Source organism: Equus caballus, chromosome 15 (assembly GCF_041296265.1).
Source record: "Equus caballus isolate H_3958 breed thoroughbred chromosome 15, TB-T2T, whole genome shotgun sequence".
Lineage (NCBI taxonomy): Eukaryota > Metazoa > Chordata > Mammalia > Perissodactyla > Equidae > Equus > Equus caballus.
In genome coordinates, this window is record NC_091698.1 from 60,332,194 (window position 1) to 60,357,044 (window position 24,851).

The 24,851-nt window shown below is 41.7% G+C and overlaps 2 protein-coding genes and 1 long non-coding RNA gene across 11 annotated transcripts in view; 2 read left to right on the plus strand and 1 right to left on the minus strand.

Annotated features, from left to right (window-relative positions):
* Positions 1-1,908, plus strand: part of PNPT1 (polyribonucleotide nucleotidyltransferase 1) — a 46,370-nt gene extending 44,462 nt beyond the window's left edge. For both annotated transcript variants that reach the window (XM_005599973.4, XM_023619659.2), the window contains exon 28: positions 644-1,908. In XM_005599973.4, the coding sequence (XP_005600030.1) occupies positions 644-802 (159 nt within the window). In that variant the 3' untranslated portion in view covers positions 803-1,908. The remainder of the gene's footprint in view (positions 1-643) is intronic.
* Positions 1-24,181, minus strand: part of LOC138917691 (uncharacterized) — a 389,144-nt gene extending 364,963 nt beyond the window's left edge. For 6 of the 7 annotated variants that reach the window (XR_011426072.1, XR_011426071.1, XR_011426069.1 and 3 more), the window contains exon 1: positions 23,868-24,181. This is a non-coding gene — a long non-coding RNA (uncharacterized lncRNA). The remainder of the gene's footprint in view (positions 1-23,867) is intronic. The other variant, XR_011426067.1, reaches the window with a different exon arrangement.
* The window catches only part of PPP4R3B (protein phosphatase 4 regulatory subunit 3B), a 67,415-nt gene continuing 63,226 nt past the window's right edge, over positions 20,663-24,851 (plus strand). For both annotated transcript variants that reach the window (XM_023619652.2, XM_023619655.2), the window contains exon 1: positions 20,663-24,748. In XM_023619652.2, the coding sequence (XP_023475420.1) occupies positions 24,607-24,748 (142 nt within the window). In that variant the 5' untranslated portion in view covers positions 20,663-24,606. The remainder of the gene's footprint in view (positions 24,749-24,851) is intronic.

Genomic DNA, 24,851 nt, shown 5'->3' on the forward strand with positions numbered 1-24,851 from the left:
CTTTATGAATAGATGAAAGAACTCATGCTAGTCTGGATTTTTTTTCTGCATTCTAGTTATACCTAATACCCATGGCCTGAGTAACTAAGGCTTCTTTCTAGTTTATTCCCAATCAGTAGTCTCATTATTCAAAATAGCCTCCAGGGAAAGATGAGAACTAAGACATAGTATCTCTGTATAAACTTGTTTTTTTACATCAAAAGGGACTTAAAAACTGCCACCTTTCCCCCTGACTCTTTGTCTAGGCTCAAGTCAAGTAACCTCCAGTGTGATAGTCCTTTGAGCAGTAGTCTGAGTGATCTAAGAGTAGTCCTGCATAGTTTGTAGCACAGTTAGGCTTAGGAAGCCCTTGTCTAGAATCATTCACCATGGCTTTGACTGTTCTTCCAGTATAGGACCTGGAGAGGATAAGGCGGCACAGACGAGTCTGACAGATTATAAATGCTCCTGTCTCTTTTTTATAAGCACTACTTAACCAAATTATATTTATTAGCATATACCTCCACTTAGCACTGAGCTATGCTTTCAGTGAACAAGTAAAAATATTAGTCATTGCCTTATTTGGACCATGTAAATTTAAATATCTTTTAATCTGGATGTCGGTCAAAGTGCTGTTAACTTTAAATTTGGTTCTTTAACACAGGTGAAATACTTCGGGCGTGATCCGGCTGATGGAAGAATGAGGCTTTCTCGTAAAGTGCTCCAGTCTCCAGCTACAACTGTTGTCAAAACTCTAAACGACAGAAGTAGTATTATAATGGGAGAATCTATTTCACAGTCATCATCTAATTCTTCTCGGTGATTTTTTTTAAAGAGAATTCTAGAGTGATAGTCTGTAGAGGAAAATTTCAGTAATATCTTCTAATTGTAGATTTATATATAGTATAAATATATTCTAATGATTTGTATTAAAATGTTTATTTTATATGTGCCATTTTTTATTTCAAGAGTTACCTATATTCTCTTATTCTTATTTACATCATAAATCAAATATTATTAAAGTAAACCATTTATATGTCTTAGAAAAGATCATCCTTTAGTTTCTATAATTCTGAAATATCTGGGAAACTTAGAAATAATAGATCACACTTGCTACTATAATGGCTCTCTTCCTACACATCTTATTTTTCTTCTTTATATATAGTAGTGACAGTTTATTCTTAGTCCTCTTATAGCTTACATCTTTGCCCAAAAGCTTTACTTGCCTACAACTATTTCAGAAACTGGAACTTGCCATATTCAAAGTCAATCCCTATTCCTTTAGTATGGTTACCAGATATAGTAAGGAGTTGAGGGAGCTAAATTGATCTGTTTTTAATGATATACCAACTTTCAAACTGATCACAAAATCATAAACATAGTAGAGCAAATATTATAAATGGGATCCTCACAAGAATGAGGTAGTATGTTTTTCGAATTTAGAAAATATAGAAAAATCATTTACTCGTCAAATAGAACTAGATCATTTTTTGAGTGTGTATGTTGCTAATTATGGATGTTCTTGGTATAAGGGATGGAAGAATCATGATTTTCAGTTAATAAATAAATGTTTGAAACAGTCATGCATAGAGGCTGTTGATACAATTAGTAATAGCTTCATTCTCATCATTTAATATATTGTATTATAATTCCACAAAGTAAATGGCTCATGGAAGTCATAATTTAGAGTATGCAATCCTTTTATAAATCTGATAAAATATTGGTAAATTCATGATTCAGGGCTAACTAGCTCATAAAATATTAAAAATTGAGCTGGCCAAAGATGTTTTAAATGTGTGTATTTAAGCCAATAAACATTGATTATATATCTATAGTGTATAAATAGCATGTTAGGCAATGTTGATATACTTTCTGAAATACTAAAGATTAGTTGAAAATGAAGATTAAATTTAAACTAAATGCTTTGTACATTTGATTGTTCTATTTTATAATGACAGAAATTTTTATTCTCACTTTGCCTTCTCTTTAAGACATAATCCTTAATGGTAGAATTTCAAAACTATAATTTGTTTTTCTTAAGTTTTCTATTTTCTTTTTCAAAGGGACTCCCAACTGCTAATAATATGGAAAAATGAGACTGGTAGCACCACAAAGTGACAGTATAGCTCACTAATCACAAACCACCAAAAAAGTCCCATTTCTAATTAAACCAAGAGCCTATACTTTGAACTTTTATTTTTTTCTTCCTTCAAATCTTGGTAATTTGCCCTACTTTCCAATAAAGTTTTTCTTTGAGGGTTATTATATGCTAAAAACTCTAATTTATAATGACTCAAATCAAATTGAGTGCCCATCTTTGGTAAGTAGTGCAATATAGGTACTTAAAAGACTTTTTCCTCCATATTCTTTCTATTGACACCCTGTTACCAAACCAGGCTCGTTTTGCCCATTACACCGTATGCCAGTCACCAAGACCAGCAGAGAAAGGGTTTATTCACAAGGCTTGCCAAGATGGGAGACTGAGTCTCAAATCCACCTCCTCAAAAATGGGGATTAGGGATATTTATGGGATAAAGAGGCAGGGTGGTCTGTAGTGTGGGGATAGATGATTGGAGGTAAGGAAAAGTGAGGTAACTGATGATCTATGCAAGAGTAGTCGAGCTTCATGGCTCTTCATAGGACACATGTTCACAAAATGGTGGCATCAGCGTGATTTGAGGGTGGAGTTTTTGACCTGCTGATGTCAAAGGGTCACCTACTGGACATTTGCACAGGCCCAGTTGATGGGTCAATGGTCTCAACCAGCCTGAACTGGACAAGGAGTCAGCTTTCAGTTCCTGAAAAACAACTTAAGCACCCATTACCATGGTGACCCAAGAGTGAGAGATGTTATCTATAAGAAACCTGGTGGGATTCTGATAATATATTGTTTATCTACATGACTTTTAAGAATAATCATTAATGGCTATTGGGCCACCAGTTTCAATCCCCCTATTCTTTGATTATTCCTCATTCTTAAGGGATTTGGGGTGATGACCAATCTAGCTAATTCCTACTGAATTAGGGCATAGATCTGGGTTAGAGGAATGGAACTGTTTAGCACTCAGTTGGAAATATTCTCTTGTTCCTGGCTTGAGGTTGACATTTTACATTATTAGAATTTTTGTATCTTGTTCAACAGTTTTGGTACGTCGTCTAAAAGCACATTTTGTAATCAAGTATCCAACCAGAAGGAGAAGTATAGACAACCGAATTTTGAGAGTCCTTGCAGAATAGAACTGATCCCCTGGGGAATGCAAGAGAACAGTCCTGAAAATGAGTTTGGACTCAGCATCTCTGGGGATACTTCCTGTAGCCAGGTAGCCTGTTCTCTGATTTTCTCTACGTAAGTCTCAACCTCTGATGAGCTGTTAATATATATGCAACATGATGAGTTAGCTATTGCGCAAACTCCTTGTTCAGCCAGGATATAGTCTGAAGCTATCTGACTGTCCAGGATGACCCCTCCTGATGAAAGCTAATGCTCTCCGCTGGGCTGCTATTGCCTGTGCAGTTTCACTGGTGAGTATCCCTAAGGTGAGAGAGAGATTCTCTATCATGTGCTTGTGGGCTGCAACACCCCACCAAGGCAATAAAGTTTGTCCAAAGAAATATCTGGCATCATCTTCTTGAAAATTACTCAGGTAACTGGTAGCAATATCTGGCATAGACCACTTAGTTCTGGAAAAAAGTTTTAAAGAACTGATCCTATGCTGGGTCTCTACTGAGCTATACATAGATATAGGTGTAGCCAGGTACTCCAAAAGACAGTACCACTATATGAGCCAAGTAGCCAGGCAACTGTAGGCCCAACACTGATGATCAAACCCACAAACAAAAATATAACCAGGTGAGGTACAGATTTAGATTCCTGATTCCTGATGTAAGCATTTGAACTTTTATGTTATTTAACCATAAATCTGTTGCTTCTTTAGAGCACTCAGGGAAACTTTCCTTTGAAATTATGGAAAGATTTGAATTTGTTCATGATATTTGAAAGATTTCTTAGCTACGTAAAATAAGCTGTCACTGTGGATATGTACATGCAGGATATGGGGGAGTGAGGATGTAGCAGCCTCAGTCTATAACTTGTGTTTGTTGGTGAGCTGGAATAATTAGTTAATGTTTGGTATGCTGGTAAAGTTTGTTACGGGGATTACTATAGGGTCCTAATGTTCATGTACTGAGTGAACTTTTTGATGACATATCCAACATTCAGTGAGGTTTCCTGCTTTTGCCAAAGACTGGGAGATTCTCACAAATGAATTATCCTTCCAACAGTAAAGAGGGATGAAATAATTGATCAGGGAAAAGATGAAACCATACCTCAATAAAATCATGATTGTTAGAGAAGTAGTTCTAAAAGATTAGCAATAGGCTATGGAGTTACTTATCTGGTACTTGCAAAGAAAATGGTTCAACCCTCATAGTGTGCCAGTGAATGCACAGCTGGTCTGTAAGAAATGGAGAAATATGAAAAAGAGAGCAATTAGTAAAGTGCGGCTAGGATGTAAGAACCCTAATCGACCTTTGGCACGTCTCTCATTACCTAAGACTTTGGTTGAATTTTCTTCCATTTCCTGAAAAGGAACTTTAAGTCAGTCAAGGGTTCACAAGAATAAGAGGCAGGTAGTAAGGAGAAATCAGTGTCTGGAGTATGGAACCAGCCAAGGTTAGGATGATCTTGGCTATGATGTTCTTCCACAGCATGGTTCCCATTTCCCATGGTATTCTAATAGATGGGACGTGGTGGGTCTGATGGTTCTCTTGGGACCAGCTTAACTTGAGTATGGTGGATCCATGGCTTAATTCCTTTCAGCTTTATCAAGCAGTGGGTTACCAGCAGCACTTCATAGGGCCCAGTCCAGTGGGGGTGGAGCTGGTCCTCCAGATGCTTATTTCTCCAGGACACAAGTGATGCAGAAGAACATCTATGGGATACATTAACCTGCTAGAGGCAAACTCATGAATAGCAGTTAGAGTAGCTCTCAAAGACTGTACATACCTGACAGTGTCTAGTTCTTTAATCTGAGTTCCGTCCAGATCCCCCAAGGCATATTTAAAATATAGGAAGCGTCTCCCATATAACTGGAGCTTGCTTTTAGGGGCTACCCTCACACAGAGCAGGGTAACTGGCAAGGCTTTGTCCCAAGTTAAATTAGTCTCTTGGTAAATTTTAAAGACTTTTTAAGGGTGTGATTCATCTTTTCTGTTTGGCCAGTAGACTGTGGCCACCAAAAAGGCCCATGTAGTTTCTAGCAAATATTCAAGGTACCAGCTATCTCTGGTGTAATGATTGCTATGAATGCCTTTCCGTTGTCACTCTGAATAGACAAATGTAATCCAAACCTAGGAATTATTTCTTTTATAGGGCTTTAACCACTTCAGAGGCCTTTTCAGACCAGCAGGGAAGGGCTTCTACCCAGCAGTAAACATGTCCATGAATACCAGAAAATAGCTGAAATTCTCAGTGGCTCTTGACATCATTGTGAAATCAGTCTGCCAATCTTCCCCAGCTCCGGTTCCTCTGTATTGGACTCCTTTTAATACTGGTGGGGGTCCCACCTTTGGGTTATTTTTGGCACATATCATACATTTCTGAATCACCTTTGGAATGGTCCTTTGCATATTTGGTCTTATAATGAGTTTCTGAATCCACTGGAAGATGGCATCCCTACCATACAGGCTGCTCTGATGTATGTGACTTATTACATCTTCCATAAGATGTTCAAGGACAAGAATTGTTCCTTGCCTATTATAAATCCATCCTTCTTTGGTGTAGTGGTAGTCGGCGTCCTGAGAATGGGCAGGACCCCAGTTAAATCCCCATTCATTGGCCCTATCTAAGTCTTCAGAAGGGTATTTTGGGTGGCATTTCATCAAATCCACTTCAGGAATGAGAGCCATTATCGGAGACCTAGGTGCTTTTGTGCTGGCTGCTAGTTTTGCAGCCTTATCTGCCCAGTTGACTGCCCAGTTGGCAGTGAGACACTCAGATTTCTGGTGTCCTAGACAGTGGACAATGGCCACTGCTTTTACTTCTGGGATAGCCTCTAGTAAGTCCAAAGTTTCTTTGGCATGTTTAATCTTTTTCCCTGCAGTTAATAATCCTCTTTCTTTCCAGATGGCTCCTATGGGCATGGACCACTAAGAAAGTATACTTGGAATCAGTAAAAATGGTCACTGTCCTGTCCTTACCTAAATGGAGGGCTCTCATCAGAGCTCTAAGCTCTGCTTTTTGGACAGAGGTACCTAGTGGAAGGGCTTCCACTTCCAGAGTTTTGATGGGTTACCACCACATATCCAGCTTGGCGTTGTCCTTGCTCCATGAAGCTGCTCCCATCCATAACATCTCAAGGTCTGGATTTTCCAATGGCAGGTCTGTCAGATAGGGACAGCTGGAAAAAACTTGTTCGATTATCTGAATACAATTACGTACAGGTTCTTCAATACCAGTGGGAAGTAGAGTGGCTGGATTTAAAGTTGAGACCACTTTCAGAGCAACGTTAAGATTGTCTAGTACCATGGCTTGATACTTGCCTAGCCTCCAAGTAGCCTCCCTTTAGTTCCAAAAAAGGAAGCACACAGTGAGGAGTGTGCACAGTGGTGGGCTGATCCAACGTAAACTTCTCTGCCTCCTGCAACAAGTCACAGGTGGCTACTACCACTCTCAGGTAGACAAGCCATCCTTTAGCTACTATATCCAACTGTTTCAAGACAAAGGCAACAGACTTTCTCATGTTACCCAGATTCTGGGTGAGTACCCCGAGGCCTCTCAGGAACAGGTCAAACAGCTTTCTAATGTCTCGGAGGCCTAGAGCAGGGGCAGTTAGCAGCTTCTCTTTAATGGTTTGGAAGGCTTTGGCATTTTCCAGTCCAATTGAGGGGTTCATTGTCTTGTCCCTTGGGAGCCTCATACAGGGGCTTGGCTATCAGTCCACGGTTGGGGATCCAGATAGAGCAGAATCTTGCTATGCCCAGGAATCCTCGCAATTGTCTCCTAGAAGTGGGCACTGCTACCCTAGTTAGTGCCTCTCTCCTGTCAGGGAGTAGTATGCTTCTTTGCCCCTTTGACAGCTCAAAACCCAGATATTTAATAGCTATAAAATCTGGACCTTTTTCTTGGAGACCTCATAGCCACATTCGGCTAGGAAATTTAGTCAAAATCGTGTTTTGGTCTGGGGCCTCTTTGGTCTTACTAGCAATCAGAATGTCATCCACATACTGGAGAAGAGCTCCTTCTCTCAGCTGGAAATTCCTCAAATCACTGGCTAAAATTTCAGCAAAGACAGTAGGGGAGTTTTTAAAGCCCTGAGGAAGGACAGTCCAGCAGTACTGTCGTTTGACTCTTGTCTCAAGATCTTCCCATTCAAAACCAAGTAACTTCTGAGAGTAGGAGCTCAAGTGTATGCAGAAAAATGTATCCTTGAGATCCAGAATTGAGAACCAATTGAAATCTCCAGACAGGTGGTAAGCAGGGTATAAGTGTTGGGCACCACTGGGTGGATGTCTTCCACAATCTGGTTAATCGCCCTCAAGTTCTGCACAAAGTGGTACTCTTGTGTGCCTGGTTTCTGCACTGGCAAAACTGGGGTGTTATACAAGGACAAACAAAGGTAAAATGAGGTCATATTCAAGAAAAGCAGTCAATAAAGGCTGAATTCCCCATCTGGCATGTTCTTCTAATGGATATTGTCTTAAGTTTAGAATGTCCGACCCAGTACAAATTCTGACCTGTACAGGTACTGTAGTCTTTACCAGTCCTGGCCTCCTATCCACCCATACATCCCGGCTTACCTCTTGTAAGACTTCTAGAATTTCTATTGGAGGCTCCCTAGCTTGTTGCAGTAATGCTGCCTGGAGGACACAGCCTGTTCAGGTGGTACCCTAATGTCCATTCTTCCAGGTGCAAAGGTCACTTCGGCATTCAGTTTGGTCAGTAAATATCCCGATAATGGAACAGGACACTCAGGCATGTACAAGGCTCTATGCTTTAAGTACATTTTTCTCATTTGACAGTCCAGGGGTTGGAGAAATGACTTACTTAAGCTTTCTCCTGAGACTCTTGTCACTAGCATTGTCTTTTCAGAGGCTGGAAAACCAAACGTTCAAAACTGAGTAAGCAGCCCCCATAAAAGTCCAAAAGTCTATTTCCTACCATCCTGGTTATCCGGGGCTCTGTGTGGGAAATCTGTCAAGTGAAACTGGGAGGAGGCCCTGGGCCTTGTCATTCTTAATCACAAGTGGTGATCTCAGGCATTTGGTGTGCTGCCTGTTGTCCCTCTTCTTGAAGAGTCTTATTTCAACTGGGGCATTCTTTTTTCCAATGGTCCCTTGTTTACAGAAGGTGCACTGATGGGGTCCCACCATAGGGTGTCGCTTGCAGCTTGGGGTTTGGGGTCCAGGGAGGCCTACCTTAGGTTAGGTTCTTCTTTGTGGTAGTGCTCAAGGTGGTCCTTGGGACAAAGAAGCAGGGTGGCATGTTGCTTCATCTTCCATTGTTCTTTGCTTTCCTGGGCATGGCCCTGCCATTGAAAACTTTAAAGGCAATCTCAACCAACTGGAACATAGGCATTCCCAGGGCTCTTTCCACTTTTTGTAACTTCTGAATGTCCAGGGCACTCTGACCAATAGAAGTCATGTTTACCATTTTTAGATTCTCGGGTGCCTCTGGATCTATATCTGTGTATTGTCTATATGCCTCAAAAAAATCTTTGTAAAATTCCAAAGGTCCTCACCAGGTTTTTGCTTTACCTCACGGACCTTATTAATGTTCCTTTGCTGTGGAATCCCTTTCTGGAGTCTGGCCAGAATGGAATCCCGGTAATGTTCCAGCTTAGCCCTGTCTCCGGCATTCACATTCCAATTGGGGTCAACTGTGGGCATGGCAATAGTGGCATTGGCCCTCACAGGGTTACCAAGAGTCTATGTGTGCAGCCGATTTGCTTCTTCCCTAGCTTCCTCCAATACCATTCAGCATTCCTCAGAGGTCAGAAGGATGTTCAACAGATTTTGTACATCTGCCCAGGTGGGGTTACGAGTGGCAAAAATTGATGAGAATAGATTTTCCATTCTCTTCGGGTCATCCCTATGGGTGTGCATGTTATTTTTCCAGTTAAACAAGTCTGAGGTTGAGAAGGGCAAGTGTACCTAAATCAGACCCACTGGCTGTCCTATAGTGGCATCCACACCTCCAATAGGGACTTGCCTTAAAGGAAATTACCCCGGCTGGGTTTGGATGTCTCCATGGCCAAATTGGGTACCCTGCCAGGTATGAGAAGAGGAAACCATTCCTATTTCTCGACCCTTGGAGACTAGAGATGTTGGAGCCTAAGGTTGGAGTTCAGACTGGGGCAGCAGAGGAGCAACAGTCCCACTGTAGGGGATGGAGGAGGAGTGTCACAGTATTTGACTGAATTAGCAGTAAATCGTCCTCCTTTTCATTAGAATCAGGCAAAACAAGTTTCTTTATCTTTCCCTCTTGTTGAATAAAAATCTTACATCATCTTTGCAAAGACTTATTTTGGTATAACATAAAAGACTGAACGTAAGATATTTCATACCATTTCTCTTCCCATTTACAAAACAGATCTAATTGCAAGATTGTATTATAATTTAGGGATCCATTTTCAGGTCATTTCTGTCTGGAGTCTAAAGAATATTATGGCCACATGGTGTGACAAAAGAATATCATCTTTTTCCTTTTCATGGGCTCATAACAAAAAGTCGCCCACTTCAGGAGAATGCACATCAAAGCTGCAGGTGGGGACGGAATTAACATTTCCCAATGTTTCAGAATTTAGACATGACTGGTCATAAAAATACTTATGTTATTCAAGGCCGCAGCTAGAACCGGAACTCAGACACCAGATAGTACCAGGAGATCTCCAAAACCAGATAGTACTAGGAGAATTTCTGGAGCAGAAATTCTCTAATTCTTCCCTAAACTCAGGGCATCCTAGAAACCAGGGCCATCACAAAGAAGGTCAAACCAAAGGGAAGACAAAACAAAAGTCCAGTCATTTGTACTGAAGTTACTCACTGAAAAGATGTCTTCCAAACCCAGAAACGGTTTCTCTGCTACAAAAAAATAAAATTATGTGCCAGAGGTCAGTGACACTGAGCCAAGGAAAGTCCCAGGACAGTCCCTAGGATAAGTGGTCCTGGCAGCTGCTTGGACTTGTCCACAGGCTCTCAATACCAGCAAGAGGCTGATGAACCATGAGCAAAATGTCTGTCTGGACTTTTTGCTCCTGACTGGCTCGCCAAATTTTTACCAAACCAGGCTCATTTTGCCCAATGCCAGTCACTGAGACAAGTTTTGCTGCAGAGAAACAGTTTATTCACAAGGCTGCCAAGCAAGGAGATTCCATCTCAAGTCTCAAATTACCTTCTCAAAAATGAGGATTAGGGATATTTATGGGATAAAGAGGCAGGGTGGTCTGAAGTGTGGGGATAGATGATTGGAGGTAAGGAAAGTGAGGTAATCAACGATCTGTGCAAGCATAGTCAAGCTTCATGGCTCTTCATAGGACACATGTTCACAAAATGGTGGTGGTAGCATGAACTGAGGGTGGAGTTTTCAGCCCCCTAACATCAAAAGGTCTCCTATGGGACATTCACACAGGCACAGTTGATGGGTTGATGGTCTCAACTGGCCTGAACTGGACAAGACGTCAACTCCCAGTTCCTGAGAAACAACTTAAGCACCCCTTACCATGGTGACCCAAGAGTCAGATATGTTATCTATAAGGAACCTGACGGGATTCTGATAATATATTGCTTATATACATGACTTTTAAGAATAATTATTAATAGCTATCCAGCCATTTCACCTCTACCCATAAATTACAGTTTTTATACAATCATTTTTTCTTCTCTTATAGAATACCTTAAATTTCTGGATCTAAGATAGTAGTATGAATTTCAGTATCTTTCTTAGTTCAGTTCAGCCAAGCACAGCATTCATTTATGTAACATTTACTATGTGCCATATACTATAATGTGTGCAGGGAAATCACCAGTAAACAAAACAGAAAAAGTTCCAATGCTCACATTCTAGTGGATGGAAACTGACAGTAAATAAGTACACAACATGTTAGGTAGTGATAGCTTTTTTAAAGAAAAAGAACTGGGTAAGAGGTTAGAGTGATACAGAAAAGGTACTATTTTATATAAAATCATCCAGAATGGCCTCTCTGAGTAGGTAACACTGAGCAGAGAACTAAAAGAAATGGAGGAAGATATGCAGCTATTTGGGATAGAGAGTTCCAGACAAAGCGACTAACAACTTCATTTTCACTTGGTGTTGTATGTTTAGAACATAGAGCAACCTTTTCATTTTTAAACCAATTTCACAATATCTTTTATTCCTTAATCTTGTGCTTGTTCTTCACTAGAATTAGAAAGCAAATTTTATTAAAGAATATAAGAGGAGATGGCCAGCAATATTTTCCAAGCATTTAATCAGGCAAGAATATGCTTGGTTACTTGCATGGAGAAGGTAGACACCCAAGATCGTGTGAAAGTTTAACAGGCATTTACAAAATTCCAGGCTCATGAGAGTTGAGACTAGGGTGGTAGGCAGTGAAAATGGAAAAGAGAGAATATGTCTAGATATCAAGGAACAGAAACCAACCTAAGTTAAGCTAAAGTGAAGGGGGAAATTTATCACAGGACCATGAATTTCATTTCAAAGAAGCCAAATCACACTACCTGTCACAGACTGGAACCAGGACTGACAAGTCATCAGGAACTAAGGCAGTTCTCCCTCCCTACTTGCCTATGGAAACTCATGGCCTCATTTGCGCTTCTTTCCACATAAGAATTTTATTCTTCTATGCAAACATATGTTCACAGCATGGGGCAAAAGATGGCTGTCCCAAAGGAAGTTACCTGTCTTCGCGTTTGAGTTCTCCAGAAGGAGAAAAGGATAGGCTCATCTTAGGAAAGATGTCAAAACTGATTAGGATTGCCAGATAAAATAAGAGAATACCAAGTGAAATTGGAATTTCAGATCACCAAATGTTCAGTGTAAGTATGGCCCATGCAATATTTGGGATATATTTATACTAAAAAAATTATTCCTTGTTTATTTGAAATTCAAATTTAACTGGGTGTCCTGTATTTATTTGCTAAATCTGGAGGCGTAAACCTGGTATAAGCAACTAGTCAGAGAACTGCCAAGGGCCCACTCCTGGGAAAAGACAATGTTCAGAAAAAGTGGGCTGACCTTATACCAAGACACTGCAGAGGAAATATAAAAAGAAAATGGATGGACTTAGATTAACTCAGATAGAAGGGAGTGTGGGTCGAATGTGGAGAGAAGAGAAAGAAGCAGTTATGGCTGAGGATTTTGGCTTGAGGATTGTGAAGACAATAGGATCTGTGACATGAATAGTAAACCTGGAGGGGCAAAAGAGTTTTGAAGAGAAAGATGTCCTACTTATTAAATACAAGTGTGAAGTCACCAACCAACCTATCAGCTGGATATTCACCTGAATATCCTAGAAAGCAATTGGGGCATAAGTGACTTTTATAGAGGTAATATTTAAAACAATCCCAGTTTTACTATCTCAAGCATATCTCACATCACTGCAACAGGTTTCAAAATAACTTTGCAACTTACTAAATTAATTTAAAGGTAATTAAAACTACCTATTATGAGCTCAGTACTAAGCTATACAATAGTTTGTTTCCTCCTGGGACTTACATATAGTCTAATATAGAGTTACTAACTAATGAAAGGCAGCTTGATAGGCACCCTAGTAAAGGTTTTAAAAAAAAGTCATGTTATAAAAAGATGGGGAGGAAATAGATTAATTCTAACTGGAAGAAAAAGAGAAAGTTTCTAAGAAGTGGAATTTGAATTGGATTTCAACATGGAAAGGTGATACTTGAGCTGGGCTTTAAAGGATGATTATAAAAGGAAAGGCCACCTATGGAGTGGAAACAGTTTAATCAGTGGATGAAGAAGATAGTAAGTAGAGGTCAGATGGTGGAGGGATTTAGCATATTAGGCTTAGAACTCTGAATTTTATTCTGCATGTGTTGGGAAGCACTAAAGAATATCCAATGTTTCATGAAAACTAAAATTTCAAAGCTGGCTATAGTTTTTGATATTGTGGCTATATAATTTAATGCAATTGCCAAGGATTCATAAATTAGAAGAGATGATATTCAAAAAAAAAGAAAGCATAAAAATATGCAGACCATTATCATTTATGAAAACAAATAAATTGCCTTAATAAAATTCTGACAAAAGCTATTAGGATCAAGTAGATCCGTGGGAATGCAAGGATGGGTAAAATGACAATATAATCCATTAAAGAGATTATAAGAGAAAAACCAGATGATCACCAGATGCAAAAAGGCAATTTATAATATTCAATGTACATTTCTTAGAGACTTTAGAATATTAGGAAATATCCTTAACTTGGTAAGTGGTATCTATTGGCATCTATCAGAAATTAAGAACATGTATGCAACACTGGAGACATTGCCATTAAAGTCAGAAAGAAAACAAAAATCACCACTATTACTCTCATCAACCTTCTGAGGTCCTAATCAACATGATGAGATTAAAAAGAGGTAGAGAGGAACAAAAATATTTGCAGATGACCATCTAAAAAACACTTCAAATTGTTACAAAACAATTAGTTAGAACTAATAAGGGAGCAGTAACCACACAAGTATGCCAAAATAAATATCTTCTCCAGGGGTCAAAAGCCGCCATGATCTGAGTTCATTTCCACATCTCTCACTTTTTCCAGGCTTCTAAGAGCTACCCCAGCAGTGAGTTTGCCCCATCCTCTGAGGTCCTCGCCAGAGTTAAATCTTCTGTCCCAAAGGCATCCCAAGTCAATGAAATCTTGATTACCCAGTATTAACCTCCATCCCTCTTGATCAAGCACCCTCAAAATCCAATCCTAAGTGTACTCCTCTGGCTCCTGCTAGTACATGCTACCTTATTATTTCCATTCCTTCAGCGTGTAATCTGTTTCCTCCATTATCAGGCCCAGCAGTCCCCAGGCAGATTATGCTGAGATTTAACCCTAGTTACCAGAACCTCTCAGCTAGAATAAACAGGAGCAACTGTGGAAGAGGTCTTTCTGCAAGGCAGGAAGTGTTACCTCTTACTAGGAGAAATGAGCCACTTCTGCAAGCCTTATGGGTTCAAGGGTATTTACAAAGCCCAAATCTTCAGAAGCACCTATCCCATGTTTCAAACTTCAAGCTTTCCCAACCAGGGCCCTAACTGCATAGCAGACCTCCCTAGGCTGAGCGTTCAAATATCTTTAGAGCTCTGTAAACTGTCAAATCCCAATGTCTGTTCTTCCACTGTAGGAAGTAAGGGCCTCTTTGTGAAGCTCCAAGGAGGCCTCCTGGCTCCCAAACTTAGTTTTAACTGTGTATTAAGTGCCCTCAACTTCTCACTATCCCTCTGCAAGGCAGTACAACTTAATTGGCCAGCTCTGAATTCTTGTAGGCATTTTTCCCCCCTATCGTCCAATGCCTGAACGTATAGGCAACAGCATTCCCCTCTTCTGGGATGTCTTCCTAGGTCATAACTGGTGAAATCAATAGTCAAGTAGCCACCTCGTGCCAGGCACTGAGTAAACCTTTACCCAAACCCCCATCTTACTGCTTGATTTCTTGCACCACTCCCTGTATCACCTATGTCAGTTCTCGTCCTCAGAGAAGTAGATGCCAAGAAGGGCTTAGATACACAAGATATTAATTGGGGGAAATGTCTGTGAAGGATAAAATATGCAGACTCAGGAACTGGCAGGGAGAACCTGCAGATCATAGTGTAAGTCTGACCTCTGTAAAAGGAGGGAGGAAGAGAATTACTGGGTGAAAAGAGCTTCAGATTACAGTGTAGGTTGAAGAAAGTTTCATCCAGGCTGATAAGAAGTTCCCCAAGCCAAAGGTGCCCATTAGAGGAGCTTTGCATTGGGCAGGAAAGGACAAGTTTAGCACTCCTGCTATGTTCAGTCACTGGCTGAGAGCAGCTCAAAGTATTTGTGGCTTCAGCACAAACACAATGGTAGATCCAAAGGAGTGGCAGCTGGCTGTCAGCCAACAACAAACCCCAGAGTAGGTTCTTTGGAAGGAGATCTGAGTGGTATACTTATATGGCCACCACAACCAACCAAATATCAAAACAAACTATAGAACTACAGCAATTAAAACTAGGGGGGCTTGGTGGCATAGTGCTTAAGTTCTTGTGCTCCACTTTGGCAGCCTGAGGTTCACAGGTTTGGATCCTGGGCTCAGACCTACACACCGCTCATCAAGCCACACTGTGGCAGTATCCCATATGCAAAGTAGAGGAAGACTGGCACGGGTGTTAGCTTAAGGACCATCTTCCTCAAGCAAAAAGAGGAAGATTGGCAACAGATGTTAGCTCAGGGCCAATCTTCCTCACTAAAAAAAAAATTCTTTTTAAATTGTCATACTAGAGTTGGCCAAATAAAACAATGGAAACTGAGTAGTGAATTCAGATTCAAATCCAGATATATATATGTATATGTGTGTATGTGTGTGTGTGAATTCAGTAAAGAATATGATTAAAATAGCATTTCAAATTATTTCATCTATGAATGATATTGATAACTGGCTCTCCATAAATTAGCACCCTACTTCATATATACAAAAAATTCCAAGTGGATTAGAGAACTAAAATGAAAAACCGATAAAAACATATTAGAATACCTTGGTTAAATAGGGAGAATTAACCACACACAAGCATCCCATCTCTTTGACAGTTAAATACATTTTTTAAAAAGTATAGAGTCCAAAGGGCCAACGAAATAAAAGAGACAATAGCAGACAAAAGAGATTTTAACAAATGTCAGTTGCATGACAAGCAGATAGAAGAGCAATAGTGGACTTAGCAGAGTAGAGGAAGCTACAACCTAAATGACCACAGAGGTAATCAGAGAAGAAAAGAGAACTAATTATCTCCACATAAAACCAGAAAGGATCAGGGGTGAGAATGTGAGGGCAGGGTGAAAGTCTATATAGAGAGGAGCTATAAGCCTGGGTCCACCCCTCAATCCCACATAACCAAAGGACTACCATCCCCTTCCACACACACACTCATACCCATACATACTCTTATAACATTGCCACCACCACCTCAGGAGACTGAGATTTATTTCCTAAAATGAGAGAGACTTGACCTGGAGACTTTTGTCACAGTAGATGGTAGGAGATTATGAAGCAGAGTTAAAAGCAGGGATTAAGTGAAAGCCTGAATATCAAACAGTTGGTTGGGCCTTTAGCCTCCTTCCCTGCCTTAACCCAAGCAGGATATGGGGGAGTACTTAGAGAAACTAGACTCCCCCAGAGAAAAGACCTCTAAAAACATTTGGTAAGGAATGGTGGAGGGGCTATGATTGAAAAAAAATCACCCCAGGAAATGTCAGCAGTCTATAGCCTTGCTCTTGAGAGTAGAGAGCCAGAGTTTGGTAGGGGCCAAACCAGAGGAGCTTTGTATGCCACCTAAAGAAATTTATACTACAAGAAATCAGAAACTATTGAAAGACGTTAAAAGAATATAATATGCTCAAATTTGTTTCACAAATAGCATGCAGTGATGTGTCAAGAATTGACTACTTGGAGATAGAAATTAGTGATACCAGCCTGGAGCTTTCAAAGATGTAGTCTAATCTCAATGAGCTGATGGGGTAGTTATTAAATTACCTGCCAGGGGGATTGTAAAATTGAGTAGTAAACTTCTAAAGCAAACTTCAATCTTTCAATAGTTATTGAATACCTACTATGTTCCACACCCTATGTTCCATACCTACTATGTTCCACACCCTATGTTCCACACCTACTATGTTCCACACCTGGAAATACAATGGTGAGAAAAAACACAGCTCCCTAGACTAATGGAAATTTTTCATCTAGATGTAGACAGTTATTAAATCAGAAATCACACAAATAAAGCTACAAGTATGACAAATCCTGCAATGGAGGGGTGCATGGTGCTATAAGAATCTGTAATAGGAAGATAAAATGGATACTCTGGTTGTCTTCCTAGTATCAATTTTACCCATATCACATAGTGTAACATCCACGGGATTTGGGTGGGATTAACCCCAACCCCAGCTCCAAGGATAGACCCTGATTTGCCTCAGCCAATCAGTGCTTAACATTCCCTGACAAAACTTGAGGTTCAGGAGTGGGCATGTGACCTACGTTAGTCTAATCACAATGCAACTAGGGATATGTGAAGAAACTCTCTTTTGATGTGGATTAAGAACTATGTACCCTTGGGAACTCTTGGTTACCACCTTAAGATACAAAAGGAGTCAGGCTTAGGATGAATTTGACAGAGCAGAAAATAGAATTCAGAGGCAGAAAGAAATCAAGTTCTTACTGATACTGTTGAGTCACTCAACCAAATCAACCCTGAGGTTCAACTTATCTCCAGACTTTCCAATCACATGATCCAATAAATTCTTTTTATCATTTAAACTAATTTCATTTTTTTGTTACTTGTAACATTCTAAGGGGATTTGAACTAGTTAGGGGAGTCAGGGAAGGCTACATTACGGAAGTGATAAGTGTGGCGACATCTCAAGGAGATGATTGGAAGGAAGAAAGTTCAAACAAAAAGAACACCTGTACAAAGACACTACGGCAAGCAGGGGCATGAGGGTCTGGAAGAAGAGTACAGTAGTCCCTCGGTATCCACAGGCGATTGGTTCCAGGACCTCCAGAGGATACCAAAATCCACCCATGCTCAAGTCCCCTGGTTGGCCCTCTGCATCTGGCGGTTCCACAGCCATGGATTCAACTAACCACAGATCATAAACATATATGTGGAACCCGTGATACCAAGGGCCAACTGTATTTGGGCTTTTTTTTTTTTTAAAGATTGGCACCTAACAACTGTTGCCAATCTTTTTTTTTTGTCCCTTCTTCTTCTGCCCAAAGCACCCCAGTAAATAGTTGTATATTCTAGTTATGAGTGCCTCTGGTTGTGCTATGTGGTACGCCACTTCACCATGGCCTGATGAGCAATGCCATGTCCACGTCCAGGATCAGAACTGGAGAAACCCTGGGCTGCCAACACAGAGCGCATGAACTTAACCACTCGGCCACAGGGCCAGCCTCTGTTATGTGGGTTCTAAGATGTAGGTGGAGAGATAGGCAGAGGCAGGACCAAGAGGGCCTTATCAATCATATAAAGGATTCCAACTATTGAAAGATTTTTAGCAACATAAAGGAGTAGGACACAAGAGGAAATGGTGACTGACAACATGATCAAATTTCCAGCTTAGCGTGATCATCTGGTTGTACAGTGGAGAAGAGATTGGGGGAAGAGGGGTAATGAACTGTTCAAGTAAATTCAAAGAGCCTAGCAGGAGACTATATTGCAGTGGTTCTGGTTAAAGACAGTGGTAGCCCCAGAACTTCTCTATGAGAAAATTTAGAGCAATAATTTTGTTGGAACGGTGAGGTAGGAGGCTTAAAAACTGTTCATAAATTGTCCATTTCAAAGAATGGGGAAGGGGTATGGGGTAGGAGGGATGATTGAGATTACGGGGTCAAATACCATGCTTCCCTACAGGCACTCTGTAGTGCGGATAGAGATAATGGTAGCTGGGAAGAAGATGGTGCTGCTGGAAATGAAGAGAAGTGGATGGATCAACAGAACTTGGTGATGACTCGATATGGGTGGTTGTAAGTTAAAAAAAAAAAAGACACCCAAAGCACTTAAAACAATGGCTAGCACATGTCAAGTTCTCAATAAATACAAGTTTAAAACAAAACAAAGAAACTTTATAAACTTTTTTTTGTATATTCACTCATTTTTTCCTTATGGTGATTAATCTTTAAGGCTTCTCTATTTAAATAAACCACTAAAACTGATAACCTGTATCCTCTTCAGCTACATGCCTATTTCTTTTCCTTTTTATAGCCAAACTGGATGACATCCAGGTCGCTGACTTGAATAACTTGCTATTCACTGAAATAGAGAACACAGAAGAGAACCGAATGCGAAGGAAGAGAAAAAGATTGAGTTCAGTTCGGGGCATGCTGAACTTGAGCTACCTTTGAGCCATTTCAGGTGTTCTATAAGCATGTGGATATAGTAGTCCGGAGCTCTGAAAGAAGGTCTAGGCTGGAGATATAAATTCATGAATCATCTACATATAAATGAAACTGAAGCAAGGGATGTAGTTGAAATCACTTAGGGAAAGAGTCTAGAGTGAGAAGAAGAAAAACTAAGACTGAGCCTTTGAGGAACTCCTGGTATTTAATGGTTGGATAGAGGATGAGACAGCAAATAACACAAAGAAGCAGTAATCAAAGAGCTGGGAGGAAAGGCAACAGTTATTTGTCAAGAAAGTAAAGTGAATAGTGTTCCTAGAAGGAAGTGGTCAAGGTGTCTATTTTAACTTATATCAAGTAAAACGTCCATTGGCATTATCAACATAGAAGTCTTTATTGAGTTTATCAAGAGCTTCTTGGTAAGGGCTGGGGGTTGCTGGAAACCAGAATGGGTTCAACATAGAAATGAGTAGAAGGTGAGGAAATGAAGGGAGTATAAACAACTTCAACCCTTGAACAGTTTGGCTATAAAAAGGAAAAGAAATAGGCATGTAGCTGAAGAGGATACAGGTTATCAGTTTTAGTGGTTTATTTAAATAGAGAAGCCTTAAAGATTAATCACCATAAGGAAAAAATGAGTGAATATACAAAAAAAAGTTTATAAAGTTTCTTTCATACAAATATCTAACAGAATTGGGAAAGGTAAAAACAGAAAGCCTCACATTTTGAGGACATGAGTCAATTAGACTGAGAACCCAGTTCACCATGTAGATGTTAACAATATATTTTTTTAAATTCTCAAGAATTAAAAAGTGTAATGTGGGGGCTGGCCTGGAGGCACAGCAGTTAAGTGCACACGTTCCGTTTCGGCAGCCTGGGGTTTGCCGGTTCGGATCCTGGGTGCGGACATGGCACCGTTTGGCAAGCCATGCTGTGGCAGGCATCCCACACATAAAGTAGAGGAAGACAGGCACAGATGTTAGCTCAGGGCCAGTCTTCCTCAGCAAAAAGAGGAGGACTGGCAGATGTTAGCTCAGGGCTGAGCTTCCTCAAAAAAAAAAAAAAAAGTGTAACGTGAGGGCCAGCGCAGCACAGCAGTTAAGTTTGCATGTTCCATTTAGATGGCCCAGGGTTCACCAGTTCCGATCGCAGGTACAGACCTACGCACTGCTTATCAAGCCATGCTGTGGGAGGCGTCCCACATACAAAGTAGAGGAAGATGGACAGAGATCTTAGCTCAGGGCCAGTCTTCCTCAGCAAAAAGAAGATTGGCGGCAGATGTTAGCTCAGGGCTAATCTTCCTCAAAAAAATAATAAATAAATAAAAAATTTAAATTAAAAAAAATGTAATGTGCCCTCAAGTGACATTTGGCAATGATGGGAGATAATTTTGGTTGTCACAACTGGCAGAGGGGATGCAATACTAAAGGCTGATTGGTAGTATTCTGATGGGTAGAAGCCAGGGATGCTGCAAAACATCCTGTGATGCACAGGACAGCCTCTCACAATGAAGAATTATCCAGTCCAAAATGTTAGTGATGCGAAGACTGCAAAACCCTGCTCCAGGAATTTAACCTACAAATATATTCGCACACATGAAATAACTTCTGTATAATCATTTATTGTTTGAAATTGCAAACCACTGGAAATGACACATATATACATAAATAGATGGTTTAAATAAACTGGTATACAACTGTACAACAGCATGCACAGTACTCCATTATTTGTGTTTTTTAAAAAGGTAATAATGTAATTATACACACACACACACACACACACACACACACGAACTCTTGGAGTGAACTTTGATGACGGCCTGAAGAAAAGAACTTTTGCTTGGAAAACACATTGTTGCAGTGCAGTACCGCCCTCAGACCCAACTTGGGCCCTGTGTTTTAGAGGGTCCTCTGTCTGTACTTCTCTCCTTGAGGTGATAAGCCCATGGAACCAAGGGACATGTCCACCTGGAACCCAGTCTCCCCTTTCTAGACCACGCTCTGGGCACTCTGGAATCCCCTGCTTCCAGGGTCTGCACAGTCCTCTTCTCAAGTTCTGTCCTCATGTGGAGTGGCCAAGGGATAACTACATTCAGGGACTGTAGACAGGGCTTGGACAGGAGGCTGGGGTATTCCATGTGTGCACATAAGGGCTATCAAAGTGCAGGACAGAGCTGAGGTGTAAGAAGAAAAGGAAGGCAGGCTAAGGGCTTCAGGGACCAGAGAGAGACTCTGGAACTCTGAGGAGCTCAAGAACTCTAGATTTGAATCTGGCTTCCAGGTCATTATGAAAATATATTTGTCAAGGTATATCAAAGGTAAGAGAAGAAAATATGTTTTATTTAACAGTTTGTTAGCTTGACTATTAACTAACTTAACTAGTCAAGTTTGTTAACTTGACTAACTATTAAATATTTAGACTTACGGGGGCGGGCCTGGTGGCGCAGCGGTTAAGTGCGCACGTTCTGCTTCTCGGTGGCCCGGGGTCCACCAGTTCGGATCCCGGGTACTGACATGGCACCACTTGTCAAGCCATGCTGTGGTAGGCATCCCACATATAAAGTAGAGGAAGATGGGCATGGATGGGATGTTAGCTCAGGGCCAGTCTTCCTCAGCAAAAAGAGGAGGATTGGCAGCAGATGTTACCTCAGGGCTAATCTTCCTCAAGAAAAAATTTAGACTTACAGTATATGGTCTTGCATTTGTATACTTGTCCTGAACCTTGCAAATATCCATCCCTACAAATGTTAGAGATGGGTCGATTGCAGTAGAATAGATTGAGAGTAATGGCTGTGGCCTCGCAGAAGGAAAAAAACAAGGAAGAACGTGTGCCTGAGGATCCAGCAACAGGGAGAGATGAGTCCTAGGAGTTTAACTCTGTTCTCTTTTTCTCTGGGTCACCAGATCTTAGGGGATATACCAGAAGAGATACTGAAGAAAAGATGGGAGGGATGTTTTGAAACCTTAGTCAGATCATTTCACTCCTTAGTTCAAAACTCTCCAACAGATTTGCAACTCATTCAAAGTAAAACCCAAGGCTCTTCAAAATAGCCTTTCCCCCACTCTCAACCTTATTTCTCACCATTTTCCCTGTTTCTCACTCCACTTCAATCACACTGGTTTCCTGAGTGTGAGTGAGTGTGAGAGAGGCTTTCCCTCTCACTCACTCAGCAGGCTGCAGTCTCAAGGCCTTTGTACTTGCTGTTCCTGCTTCCTAGCTCTCTCTTCCCCTGCGGAAATGGCTGGCTGACTGCCTCTCTTATAGAGGACTTCCTCAATAAACATCATTATACTTCCCAAACTCAATCTCTAACCTTTTTCTACTCTATTTTTGGTCATAATATTTATGAGTACCTGGCATATATTTGTTTATTGCCTCCCTACACTAGAATGTAAGCTCCACGAGAAAAGGGTCTTTTTCTATTTTATTCACCATATAGAACTGTGCCTAGCACACAGTATATGCTCAACAAACATTTATTGAATGATTGAATAAATACAGGAAATGACCCATCTTATTTCACAATTATGTCCAGAGTTAGATCTATTTGTAGGATATTAACCTCTTAACATGTATAGTGTTAAAGTGACTTCTGTATAGTTTCCATTCCTTTAACTCACATATAAGTTCTTTTAGGTCAGTAACACATTATGACTTCGTTCAGCCTGTCCCCTCAGCCTCAAAAACCTTTGCAAACCAAACTCCCACTCAGAGATCCTCTGACATCAGGCTCAGAAGTTATCTATCTGAAGCTTTCTCTGATCCCGGATAGAAATGCTACATTTCTCTGGGCTCAAAATGCACTTTGTCCACATCAGTTATATCAATTAATGGGCTCTATTGTTATGTATTTTATAACTACTTAATTCAAATACATTTTCTGAGGTCCTCTTTAGATTAAAAACTCCTACCTATCCAGAATTTTAAATTAGAATCTATTTTTATCATGCATCTGCTCTGTGTAAGACATTATCTCACGTTATGTGCACCGCTGAAAGGTGTCCACGCACAACATCTGGTCAAAACATAACCACGTTTTGACCAGACCATTGATAGGTAATGACTACAACTCCCAAGATGCGCTGCAGGGTCAACGTGTGCATCTCGCCTGGTTTTCATCTTTCAGGCTAACGGATGTAAAGAACTGGCGGCTGAACAAGCTGAGGGTGTCTTAAAGAACAAATAAAAGGATTCTACCAAGATCGAACCGGGAATGAAACCAACCACTGCCCAGTGCTCGCCCTGTGTCCACCGGGCTACGTCTGACAACGTGAATGCCGAGAGAATTCCTCGCTCGCTTATTCAGCGCCGAAGACCTCCCGATAGATAACGCAAGAAATACCCGCCAGATAAACTGAAAAATATCAAAAGAGTGCTCTTAGAGGTGATAGGAAGGTGGCTTCCCGCCACTTCCCTAAACGTATCTGAAGACTTATTTTCCGAGGTTACAAACACGGGAAGGGCAGTGTATTTTCATGAAACGGAAAGTATGCTTTTCAATGGCCAGCTACCAAAAGCCTAACGGTGAAACGCTCTGGCGGGAAATAGGAAACTGTCAACACACTTTTTTACGACGTTATAATCGCCTGAAGATCCAAAGAACACTGCCTGAGGAGAGGCTTAACTGTAACAGACTCCATAACGAGCTTCAGTGGGCTCGGGTCGCTTGAAAGGGCTCAAAGTTCCTACGTCTTCACAGAAACAGGTTTAAAATTATTTTTCTCACATAGGCTGAGAGTGTGAGCTTCTGTTAAGGAATACGAGCACATTTCCTTCCTTTTTGCACAGGGTTAGTCCTGTCCAAGGATGCGTACCTCCCAGGGTGGCTTTGCTTTTTCCTCAGAGCTGGGTCTCACCCGTCATCGCACGCCGAGCGCCGCCAGACAACTCACGAAGCCGGAGCCACCCCTCAGCTGCTGCAGCCAGCACACAGAGGAGTCTCGCGGCACCTGCGGACGGGGGCTCGCGAGAACCGCCCACTTGGCCGAGATCCCGCGCCAGCAGGCGGGGCCGAGAGAGGAGGAAGTCGCCCTTAGGCCCTCCCACCAAAGTCCAGCACCCCGCATCGCGAGAACGCCAAGCACAACTGGGCCGGGAAGTGCATGTAGAAGTGAGGGCGCCGCGCGTTGGACTCGTCGGCCGCCGTAGCCCCTGCTAGGACAGCCCGTGCGATCCTGCTGGAGGAGGAAGAGAAAGGCAGAGAGAATCGGGTTTCAAGATGGCGGACCTGTAGTAGTTACCGCGGCGGCGGCGGCGGCGGCGGCGGCGGCGGCGGCGGCGGCGGGAGACCGAACGAGCTCTGGGCGAAGAAGGGAGGGGAGGGTGGGTGTGTGCGGGGGTGAAGTAAGAGGTAACCGCGGTTGTGGGCGGAGAGGTCTCGGTGGCTCTCGTTGCTCATTCCCGCGGCTGAACCTTGATAGCCATGGTGAACTCGGGCCTCTCCGGAGCCGCCGCCGCCGCTGCCGCCACCGCCGCTACCGTCTCTCAGGAGTGAGGGGCGCGGACGAGGTGAGCGAGGAGGCGGCGGCTGGAGCGGTGAGGATAGCAGCCACCATGTCGGATACGCGACGGCGAGTGAAGGTCTATACCCTGAACGAAGACCGGCAATGGGACGATCGAGGCACCGGGCACGTCTCCTCCACTTATGTGGAGGAGCTCAAGGGAATGTCGCTCCTGGTTCGGGCAGAGTCCGACGGTAAGGTTATTGGAACGGTAGGCTAGGGGACAGTGCCTCCGGTTTGGGCACAGCCCTGGGGTTTAGGCCCTGGGCCGAGTACTGTTACTGCCACCTTTTGGGA